This window comes from Labrus mixtus, chromosome 6 (genome assembly GCF_963584025.1).
Source record: "Labrus mixtus chromosome 6, fLabMix1.1, whole genome shotgun sequence".
NCBI classification, from domain to species: domain Eukaryota; kingdom Metazoa; phylum Chordata; class Actinopteri; order Labriformes; family Labridae; genus Labrus; species Labrus mixtus.
The window spans coordinates 23,878,396-23,890,582 of NC_083617.1; the positions used below are offsets into that span (position 1 = coordinate 23,878,396).

General features: G+C 46.1%; 1 protein-coding gene across 5 annotated transcripts in view; it reads right to left on the reverse strand.

Annotated features, from left to right (window-relative positions):
• Positions 1 to 733: 733 nt before the first annotated feature.
• The window catches only part of LOC132975818 (arginyl-tRNA--protein transferase 1), a 62,058-nt gene continuing 50,604 nt past the window's right edge, over positions 734 to 12,187 (reverse strand). For all 5 annotated transcript variants that reach the window (XM_061040635.1, XM_061040636.1, XM_061040634.1 and 2 more), the window contains 2 exons: positions 9,215 to 9,335; positions 734 to 2,077 (listed from right to left, as the gene is read on the reverse strand). In XM_061040635.1, coding sequence (XP_060896618.1) covers positions 1,899 to 2,077; positions 9,215 to 9,335 — 300 coding nt within the window. In that variant the 3' untranslated portion in view covers positions 734 to 1,898. The remainder of the gene's footprint in view (positions 2,078 to 9,214; positions 9,336 to 12,187) is intronic.

A 12,187-nucleotide genomic window follows, 5' to 3' on the forward strand; every position in this document is an offset into this window, starting at 1 on the left:
CACTGGAGGAACTGCAGCTGTAAAGTTGTACATTTATTGTGCTTGAGTTTCCTTTACAAAGCTGATTTAAACAGTTTGTATATCGGGGGCTGAAAGATTGAATCCTGGTTGAGTGAAACTTGTTCCTCTTTAAATTTGCAGATATCACCTGAAGCCTGTTAAAACTCATCACACTTTTATTAACTGGACTGTGGTTGTTTTTTTTTTTACTCCTGAATGGAGTGTGCTTCTGTGTTAATGTTCCTAACATGATATGAAAGTGTGAACTTTTACTTTCTATGCACCGACCAGGAGTGTCGCTCTTAATCTCGTAGTATCCTGTTATACAGTGACCATAAAAGCTTTCAATAAAAGTGCAATAAATACTCTGTGGTTGCTGCCATGACCCCCCAAAGATTATTTACTTCAAAGAATCAATAAATTCATGCTTTAGGAGCTTGAGGTCTGCCATCTGACACCCGCTCAGCTGAGATCTGGTCTGCTGTAGACCCTCTGTTAGGGGGGCGAGTCGCCTGCTTGTATATCTGACACCTGTTGCTTGGCCAAACTCGAGCTCTAATCTGTGTGTGTGTGTGTGTGTGACAAGATCGTACTACTGTATGTGTAAGAATGTGCAGTGTGTGCCAGCAGAGGATTCTTTGTGTGTTATTGGACTTGTTCCCTAAATCCCGCTCCGAGAGGATTCAGAGTTTGATGTGAAGTGAGAATTCAAAGACGAGCCATGAAGTCCAACCAGGGAATACACAACCCTTTATTTGATTCAAATCAAAAACACAGTGTCGATATTAAAAGAAAAGCAAATAAAGCCATAAATATATCAGACAGGAACAAAAAGACGCTCTGAGCTTCACATTAACCCTTTGCTGAGGTGCTGCGAGTGGGCAGCTGGAACAGAATAGTGAACATGGAGAGGACTAAATGATCTCTGAGGGTTCAGAGGAGAGCTGAAGCCGTAAGCAGCTGGAGCTTTATTTAACAGCATCACTTCTGCAGCATTCAAGCTTTAATATGATCAAAGTGGATTAAAGGGACTGATCCCGGTGGGAGGGTCGTCATAACATCAGAGTTTGAAACTTTGATATGATTCTTTTAAAAATCAAACAATAACGATATCTGTTTGACACCATGGTAACAAAATAAGACTTCAATTCATCCATCCATCATCTAAACCACTTTTCCCGTTTAGGGTCGCTGGGGGTTGGAGCCAATCACAGCTGTCAAGGTGGACAAACTGAAGTGTGGTGCTTTTATTTTGAAGGTGGACAAACTGAAGTGTGGTGCTTTGTGTTGACGAGCTGGTGACTCAAACACTCAGAGGCTCGTCAATAAACGGCTCGCTGTGAGCTGAATAAAGTTTTTCTCTGGTATTGACACAGGTCAAAGGTCAACATTTCAATCATGATGTTGATATTATTAATGCTCCGTTAGCTCCACTTTGTTCCACGAGCTCTGCAGTGGGAGTGGCTTCATTTCTGGCTGCTCATGATAGGACACTCAAACAGGAAACAGTTGAATGAAGCTGATTTTGACGCTGGTTTAAAAAACACCTGGTCTTGAAAAAAATCGAAGTATCAAAAAGTCTGACATCTTGGCGACCTCACCCTGCGGGGGTCAAATCCAAAGAAATAATGGAACAGGAAGGAGATGAAGGTTGATGCTTCAGGATAAACTGACATAAGACAGCTGATGAAAGCAGCGCGTGTGTGAATACAAACACTCAGCAGACGGCGGTCGGCTCCTTCGTTGTTCCGCCTCTGAGGAGCTGAGACTACAGAGAGAGGCAGCAGGAAGCGCTTCACACACACACACACATACAGCAGGGAGGTGTGCAGGTGTGTTCATGTAGATTAAAAAAAAGGTGCAGAGGTGTGACATGGCGTGTGTGTGTGTGTGTGTGTTCAGGCTCGGTACAGCAGGATCCTCTCAGCACAGTCCTGACCCACCAGCCCGGCATACTGCTGCACCTCCGCCTCGTCACTCGATCCTTTACGCTTACGGGCGTACACGCCGTACGGCATGACGGTCCGTCTGTAGAGAACCAGAACCAGGCTGATGTCCTTCAGCAGCCGAGAGTCTCCTACACACACACACACACACACACACACACACACACACACACACACACACACACACACACACACACACACACACACACACACACACACACACACACACACACACACACACACACACACACACACACACACACACACACACACACACACACACACACACACACACACACACACACACACACACACACACACACGGAGGATAATAAAAAGCAGAGCGCTCATGAGCCACACTTCAAACTTGTCCTTATTTTCCCTCGTTCTGACGGGTTAACCTCGGAGTGACTTGGCACTGACGCATCATTATTCCCAGAAGCAGTTGGAGGAGCAGAAGTGTTTTAATGCTCTGAACCTGGAGTCGCGGCGGTGCCACGGTGGAGCTCGCTCGTTAGTGGGCCTTGTTTACGCGGCCTCGCTCCACGCTGGCTCCCCACACTCAGCATTTCTTCAGCTCCTGTGTCGAACTCTGCCAGCTCCCATTAGCACACAGAAAAACGTTTCTAATCTTAAACGTGAAGCTAAGAACGACCCTCTGGAGATCTGGATGGAAAATAGTGTAAAATAAACAATGACCACTAAACCCGTGGCCTCCAGGAGAGAGAGGCCGAGCCAGGCCGCCCACCGCCGGCGCCAAGAGGACGCGTAAAGAGAGCACAGCAGGGAGGATCAACGAGACCAGAACAATATATTTTCTTTTGTTCATTTTGTTTGACCTTTCAGAAGGAGTTTATCAGTTATCTATAAACGTCTACATATCAACTCGACTCCTTTTCAGAGATTCAATCACAATGGCGTTTATATTAAAGGTCACATATTCTCCTCCTCTTCAGTGTCAATAAGTCTCAGAGCTCCACAAAACATGTGTGTGAAGTTTCTTGTTCTAAATCCACTCTGATCCTGTATTTGATCATGCCTATAAACTCCTCTATTTCAGCCCTGCTCAGAACAGGCTGTTTCTGTGTCTGTAGCTTTAAATATGTAAATGAGCTGTGTCTGACCACGCCCCCTCTCTGGAAGGGCTTGGGTGTCTCGGGCTTTCTCGCTCCATGTCCTATAGTTTATGGTGAGAAGGCAGACTCAGAGGGCAGAACAAACACCTAGCTGTGGGAGTGTCACCCACCTGGGGGAGGGGTTACTGCCCTTTGTGATGTCATGAAGGGAAAATCTCCAAACGGCCTGTTTGAGCACACATTTTCTGAAAAGTGGAGCAGGCAGAAGACGGAGAGGATGGACTTTTCTCATCATTGGGGGGTTTGTAGACAGACTAGAGACACATATTAGAGTTAGAGGAAGATGGGGAAGAGGATTTTAAATAATTTGTGACCTTTAAGTTGATGTTACAAACCGCTCATTCACACTCCTGAATCAGAAGAAGAGCATCTGCACTACTAGGTGTATCTGGAGACTTCTGTGTGAATGATGAACGCTGCATGGCCGTTAAGCGCCTCAGTCTGTAAAGTTTACAGTTCGCTCTGTGCAGAAAGAGGAGCAGCTCATCGACTTACTGAATACGGGTCACACGGGATCTTCTGACGGGACGATTGGAAGGCCTTCAGTTTGACATCCCGCCGTGTAAGGTATCACTAACACATCCAGCGTGCAGCGACTCCAACTTAAAAAACAAGCCAGAGGAAAGAAGAGAGGCGGGTACAAACAGAAGTCCCTGAGCCCCCCCCCAATCCCCCTCCTCCCACCTCTATCCATTTATTCTCATATTCTAACATTTTCAGATTTTCAAACCTCACTGTGGATTCATGTTTTATTTATTAACTTAATTTCCTCGCTCAGTTATTCCCTAACCACGGTCTGAAAACTGCTGAGTCAGAGAAGTGAGAAACGCTCGATACAAACTTCTAAATGATGAATATCAGCAGAACGTCGTGCGGATTACAGACCGGCTTTGAAACACGTTATGTAACCTCCACAGGATCATGAAGAAGGCGTCCTGATGGGAGGAAGTGGATCCCTTCTCCTCCTTCAGGTTCTCTCTGAGTCTCTGTGGTTTATCAGGAGGACGTGTAACGAGATGTTTTTAAAGCTCATAAACTTGTTAAGATTTGAGTTTTTCCAGCGATGGATCACTCAAATAAAAGAGCTCCTATGGTTTTTAAAGGCGTGGTATTAAAGCGTCCTGTGACAGTGTGAAGCCTCTCGGTCCTCTGGCGAGCGTCTCACAGAGCAGATGTTTGAAGACGGTTTATTAACCTCGGCAGTAACGCAGAGCAGAGGCCTCATCGCTCTCTCTGACTCCAAACATCCGCTCCTCACATAAACAGCTTTCACTCCCTCCTCCTCCTCTTCTTTCTGAGGAGATCCAGACCCGCCAGGCCCAGCGGACTGAGGTCACAGCTCCTCCAGGGTCGGGGCGAGGAGGAGTGGTGAGGGGTCGGAGGGCGAGTAAGAGGGTCAGAGCTGAGGTGAGGGGCCTTGACACTTCGCCACGCTCCCCTCTCTCTTCACATCCATCTCAACGTTTAAACACCCGATAACACCGGAGGCCGGTCAGAGGCAGGCCACCGGGTTATGACCACTTCCTCTGACCTAATGTTGCTGATGTCTAAAAAGAAAGAGGCTGAAACATTGTGTTGTAAGAAAGCCGCTCTTTGAGAGGGAGACCTGGGATCAAGCTCCTGTGTTAGCTCACATCAGTCCAGCTCAGACCGAGACCCTTCACCCCCACATTTAAGGAGCAGGAAGCAAAAGATAAAGAAGCATCCTTTTTATTCTTATGAAAATGACGGATGGGATCCTGAAGGTCGTAAAAGTGCAGATTACTTCTGATTATAACAAAGGACATCAAGAGTGGAGACTCGTGTGTCCCTGCAGCACTCTGAAGGAGAATCGTCAGCGTTATTGCTCCACAGTATCGTCTCGAACAGTTTCACATCCACTGCAAAAAGAATGAGCTTAAATAAACATCTTAAACGTTCAGCTTCTTGCTCCACAAACGACTGGAAGTAAACTTCTAAACTCCTGCAGCCCTGGTGTGTGTGTGTCGTAACTTTGTGCGTCTGTTTGGCGCCTGCTTTGGGGGGGGGGTTTCTGAGTGTTTATCCTGCTGAGTGAACGATGCCCCGATAAACACTGATAAAGAGTGTGAGAGATAATACATGTGTGTTGCAGTGTGTGTGTATATGTGTGTGCGTGCGTGCATCGAGGCCTCTGAGTGCTCGATGTGTCAGTCACAGGCTGTAATCACCGTGAACCCGCTGCAGACGCAGTCGAGTAAACTTTAGATGATCTGTCTTTACACACCTCATTAGGACAGTTTGTTACCCGGACACACAATCTGACCGCACGACCGGCGGCCCAACACTCATTTATTCCCTGTGAACGCTGCACGACCATAGACTGTCTGCACGCCACCTCTACCATCTCTGTGCTCTAATGAACCTGCTGCATTATGTTTCCTGTTCTCCAGTATGTTCTTCTCCACTCTTTAGTTCACATTGAGATTCTGTTCAACTGAAGATCAGGAAGAGTTTCAGGAGCAGTCCAGAAAACCAGCATGGCGAAGGCTTTAATGTCACACATCAGGCTTCAGACCAAAGAGTGACATCATGGTAGCTCTGTCCGTTATTTATGCAGCCTGTGGAGATTTAAAACCATTAGCCTCGGCCAGGACTTACCCATGCCTTCATCGGGGCCAACAACAAGCCGCATGAAGACAAACTGCCAATTAGCAGTGCGCCGCAGACGTCCACAGATCGCCATGCTCTAACCTGACCATGACACGGGACACGCTGACCTGCTGACTGACCAACGGAAAGCTCCAAACCACCACAACATCCCACAGCCTGGCAGCGGTTCTGAGAGCTACCCATCAACACGGCTAGCACTGAAACGTGATGACACAGAGTTTGGACAGCGAGGCCAGAGTCCAGACTGGTCCAAGGTCAACAGTCCGAGCCGGAACGGAGGCACCACAAGAGACACGGATTAATATCAATCTTTGGCGAGAGCGAGGGCGGCTTTGTTCTGCCTGTGAAGACATTAGCCAAATTCAGACCGACGCTTAGTTAAGCTGTTAATCGTGATGTAGTAAATGACAGGCTGACTTCTCGTTTTTTAAACGGCCTCACTTCTCCTGACGCCTTCACCTCCACATTATTCAACAACATCAGTTAACCAGTGAGTCATTAAACGTGACGAGTCCTTATTTCCTCACTGGATTTTTAGAGACGGTGAACTTAAACGTTCCTCATCATCACACAATCTGACCTCCACAAAGGGGGTGGACGAAAGAGCATCTGTGCCAGCGAGGGTTTTTAACGTCTGTACGGCCAAGTATGACCTCACGACTACAAACTCTGAAGTCTTCTCTCCACATCGTCTTTCCTCCTCCACCTCCCTGCACATCTATCTTCCATTTTATTATTTTTCTCCCCTCTTCTGGTGCCAGCACACACCCACAAGCCTCCCTCCTTCTCTCTTCCAATCTCTATAAAATGTTTTTTTTTTTTTAATCTAATGGTGCCCCTTTCTCCGAGAGTCCCGGTCTGCTAGTCAATCACATTCTTGTCCTTTTGAATCTCCTATTTGAGGAATAGCTCCCATAAAGACCACCACTCTGTTTGCACAAAAATAAATTCTCCAATAAATTCTCCATGCATGCTAAAGCAAGTCATGGAGTTCCACAGGGCTCAGTGCTTGGACCGGTTCCTTTTATCTCATATATGCTTCCTCTAGGTAGGTGGTTCTCAAAAGGTGGAATGGGACCCAAAAGTGGGTCAGGGAGCCGTTTTCAGTGGGTCGCAGATGTCTAAAAATTGAGTCAAAAAGTCTACAAATTGCTTTTTAAACATGTTTTTTTTTCCTGTTTTGTTGTTCTGTCATGTTTTGTACCGCTTAAGGTCTGATTGTTTGAATTTGGGTCGCAATATTTCCTGAACGAGTTTGTGGCTGGTCCTAAAGCTAGACCAGTTGAGATCCACTGCTGTAATATTACGAGGAAACACTCCATATATATTTGTTGATATACAGACGATACTCAGCTGTTCCCTCCAAAAACATGAGTCAGACTAGCGTCTCCTCCGCCACTGTTGTTGTAAATATGATATCAGACCCGCCTGTTCTTGCTTTTGATTGGTCGGTGAGGGAGAAGTGACACGGACGAGCACCGCACTGTTGAACTGTTTGCAGCTGAGAGAACTGTGAGCACTCGGATGCTGAATGCTGAAGATGGTCAGTGGACGCTGGTCTTTACGCCCCTGGAACATCTAGAAAGTGTAGCACAAACAGTCTCTAAAAGAAGACGTCGTAGAGCTTTCACTTTGTTGCATCCTTTTCGTTTCTCTCTAGTCAACAATCTCGACCCGTCCAGGGGAGGTCACCAAAGAGTCTGGATCTGCTCGAGGATTCTGATTCTTAAAAAATACATCTTCAGCCTCATGGTGGATTCATGTCAACCTAAATTTCCTCGTTTTGAAAGTGATATCTGAAGACTTTAGTTTTGGCACTAACAACAAGCTCCAGTCATGTCCCATACCTCCTCCTGCATCACATTACCTTTACAGTTAACGTAACTTTATTTCCTGGACTGTGTCAGCGTGAGTCATTCTGCTGAGCTTGCAGATTCAATTGATGCTAAATGTTTGAGTTTGGTTGATGTGCAAGCTGCAGGCGTTCATTATTTTAAAACACATTAAACTTAAAAATGCAGCATCGACTCTGGAGAGTGATCAGGGAGAAAGATTCAAGAAAGGAATCAGAAATGAGTCTGTGTTTCTGCCCCGATGCAGGAAATAAAAAGCTCCTCTTTAAAACTTTCAAACCCACGTTCACTTTAATAAACACCCTCGCTGACCCTCATCTCTCACCCCAGCAGGCCAAGCTGTGGGCGTCTGCCAGTCTACCCTCTCTGTGTGGTTTAATTCTGCTGATATCACTGTTCATCTTAAACCAACACAGCCCTTTCATAACGAGCGAGTGGAGGGATCATTTGGACTGCAGGCTGTGAGAACAGAGCTGCAGACCTCTCTGTTTCTGTTCACTGAGTGCACTCTGCCCACAGCTTTCAATACAACATCACTCTGAAACCGGATCACATGCTAATGTAAGAGTTCAGAGGTTCATCCAGAAGAGTGAGGACAGGACTGAAGGGTCCAAAACCAAGCTCAGGGGGGCCGGTAGAAGCCGTCAGATGAAGTGGAACTCCTCTCTTCTCTATCTATCTATTAGGTGCACGTTGATCAGAGTTCACACACACTGTGGCTCTCTGCCGAACAGTAACAACATCTCCAGCTGACGTCTTTCAGACTCAGACTTTCACAGAAGTTTTAACTTCATCATGAAACCAGAAGAAGGATTTTAGTCAGGCAGATTCAAGTTAGTTTTGTTTGAATGAAAGCTAGACAAAGAGGCGTTCGGTAGGAGACAAAACGTACAACATCCACAGACGCATTCACCAGTTGACATGGTCACTTTTTGAAGCGTAACACCGGCGAGGACTTTGCTGTTTCTAGCAACAGAAAAAGTGTCCCGTGTGCAGAATGAGGGTCGCAAGTGCCCTAAACTCTCGGTTTATCTTCATATATCTGTTTCTCTGAGGTCGTCAGGTGATGTAAACGAGCGTCATTTAGAAGAGGAAGTAAACTAAGAAGCTCGCGCTGCTTCTTTCTTAAAGTCTTTATGACCTCCAGGCCTTCACGCCAGTCACCTGACTGAAAGCTCTGACTATTCAGTGTTTTTCTGATTTGAATTGCATGTTCTGTTTGTTCTGGAGAGGAGAAGACGATCTCCCAGTAAAACCCTGCAGAGGAAAAATTCCCTAAAAACAAGCGGAGCACCTTTACAGAAACAGCTGAGTGTGAGGTTGTGAGTCCGTTGCAGATCGTTAGAGTTTTAAAGTTAAACTGCTTTATCCTGTTCAAATCAGCCGGTGTTAGCAGAGGAGGAAACCTCTGTGGCTAATTCATCCACCAATAAGAACTCAAGAAACCAGGTTTGTTAAACAAGTTGTTCAAAGATGCGGTTTATAAAAAGTGCTCATCGACTTATTCTTCAAACCGTCGACTTCCAGATGTGAGCATTCATGATTTTAATGTTATTAATGTATTCTAGGATACGAGCTGCATGTGGAAACTTGTGGTCTCCTCCAGGTTCGGACTTGGTTTGAAGTGTGAAGTGCTGCGGGGTTGTACCTGCATCGGGATCCTGGTTGAAACGAGCGTAGCGGGAGTTTTCCAGCTGGGGAAGGCATCGCTCGATCGGTACCCAGGCAAAGGTTTCTGGGCACAGGAGGTCTGAAGGCCGGTACTGCCCCTGAGGAGGAGAGAGAGAGAGGGGGGGGTTAGAGCTCCTGCTCAAACAATGGATTTGTTTCAGAAAGAAACAGAATGTGTTCACAGTGTTGGAAACTGTTTTGTTTTTGTGTTGCATCGAGGAAAAACGCCAAACATTTCTTAATACAGCCTCAAGACACGTTTTAAACATCCTAACTGGTTAAATATCTGAAAGCTCACATAACACCTCCACACACCTGGACATTTAGAGTTAGTAACTGTTTTTTATCAGATTATTTACTAATAGAAAATAAATGATGAGAGGCCTGAAACCCTCCTCTCACACTAAACCTGTGAGCTCCGGGGTTAAAGGTTCCACAGGATGTAAACCGACTTCAGGGTCAGGATCAGGGTTGAGACCTGAGTCCAACTCGGCTCTGTTCGAGTCTTTTGTTTGAGTCATGCCTCCGTGTGTCTGCAGCGCCGAGCAGGAGATGTAAACAAACCAGCATACTGTGCGATTGTGAAAGGGGTACGAGAGTGTTTGACCTAACATTTGGGATGGAAAGTAAACCGAGCTGAACAAAAACAGCTGCAGGGGAAAGAAAAAGACAAAACGAGCAAGGGGTTGAATGAGCAGAGAGACAGCGAGAGAGAGGGAGAGAGAGAGAGAGGGAGGGAGAGAGAGAGAGCTGCGTTCTATCATACAAACACACACACACACAGCAGATCTGTAAACAAGCGGGCGCCTGCAACACACCCGCTGCAACATTTCAACACACACAGAGTTTAAAGTTTCAGACGTTAAACTGGAGGACAAAGACTCCAACGTGTCATGAAAACAGCGTTTATACACCAACGAGGTGAAGAAGTGGTTATGAACTGTAAATATGAAAACTAAAGGAATCCTGCTGTTTCTGTGCGAGCGCTCCGACCACCTCAGACCTGTCAGCGGGCCTGCATGGAAAATATGCAGCATGTTGTTACACGCAGGACGGGACGCCGTGAGCGTGAAGGAGGCGGCTTCACAATCTCAAGGATCTGCAGATTAACTTAAAGAGACGGCGTTTGCTCTGCAGGTTTATACATTTACTAAACAGGTAACCTTTTATTACCAACGAGTCTGTTGTAGATGAAAGCATCCAAATCATATCTCTATCGTCTCATAAACGCAGAGACACATTTTCAAGCTGCTGCATCAAGTCAGGCGTCACGTCATAGTGAAAAAACCTGCATGGGGTTTACGTGTTTCTCTGTGTGCACTTTAAGAGAAAGTCTTAGCTAGTAGTGTTTAAACTAAACACACGATACCCTGATGAAAGGACGAGCGCTCAGTGAAGACCCCTCTTGCTCCAGTCATGCCCTTATATCCTACTGATAAGTTAAATAACCTACCCTAGTTGCCATAGCAACCACAACAGCATTGCCACCTTCAACAGACACCGGCTCAGTACATGCATGCTCCAGGTTGTGACAACCCAGACACCACACAACCCCTCTTGGCCTCCTACACCTCACACACAGCCTCACCGGGCTCGCCATGAGGGATCCTCCCTTCTTCTGATTAGTCCCACGACACCTCAGGTAGGCTACATGCCGGCTCACACATCATACCCACACGTAGAGTAGAGTTTTAACAAAACCAGATAACTTCACTCCAAAACTATTTGTTACCACGGCAACAGAAATAGAAGTCCGAGGCGGCGTATCTGTTTTTAATTAACAACAGTTGAAGACCAACTCCTGCACTCCGTCTGAAGTGTACTAAAACTTTAGCAACGTTTCTGCGCCTGCAAATTTGATAATTAAAAGATTTCCCAGTAAACGGGGTCTGGGTCTTGGCAGGTCTCTGGTACTGCGACGCCCCTAAAGCATCTTAAGAGGACCTCGGTCTTTGAAAGGCTGTGATACAATGTGAACGTGCAGAGAGAGCGTCAGGGTGAAGCTAAAGGCTGTAGCATGCTTTAAGTGCCTCTGCTAACAGATGGACGGAGGTGGAATGTTATGAATCCGTCGTTAGGACGGACGCACACATTGATCGGATGCTCGCCGTGTCCCAACAACCTGCAGCCGTCTCCAACTGTCAGCACCGTCAGGCTGACACTCTCACACTCTGCCTCACCTCTATGGACTCCATCAACACACACACACACACACACACACACACACACACACACAGAGGTGTGAACGGAGAAGCTGGTTTTGAAAATAAAAGCAGGAGGAGATGAGAAAAACAAAAACATTGAATTTGTGGTGGCCAATAACAATCAAGGGGGGCCCATGCCATCCCTGACCACACCCCTGACTCCCAGATGTTTTCGGCATGTTTGGAGTAGCCGGGCCTCGAACGACACGTCTCCATGTGATCGGGCCATTAGTGTGGTAGATGGTTCTGAGTTTCAGAAGGAAGTAGAAGAAATTATAACTTCATCTCAGTCAAGAGTTATTGAAGTTGCATTTTGGTTTTATTTATCTGATTGTTGTTCTTATTTAGCTCCAATAAACAGACCGACTGTCTTATGAACTCAAACTGATGTGGACAAAGTGTTTCTCTGTCGGGAAAGTTTACAAAAGAAAAGGTAATAAAGACGAGCCTGTGTTCTTGTAACACTCAGCACAGTGTCAAGTGATTCAGACTGAAATATAACCAGTGTGTCCTGCTTCTCTCATAACAGCAGTCCTTCTGATGACTTAAAAGTTAAGATCATTTGAAATTCCGTCATAAATAAAGAAGATTACTGATTCTGGGAAAAACCTCAGAGCTTTGGATCATCTGTCCCAAAATCATAAATCAAGTTTTACACGGTAAACTTTCAACAGACAGAGAGGCCTCGCTGACCAAAATGAGAGACAGAGTGCGGTCATGGCACTGACACAATTCCTCAATTCTCT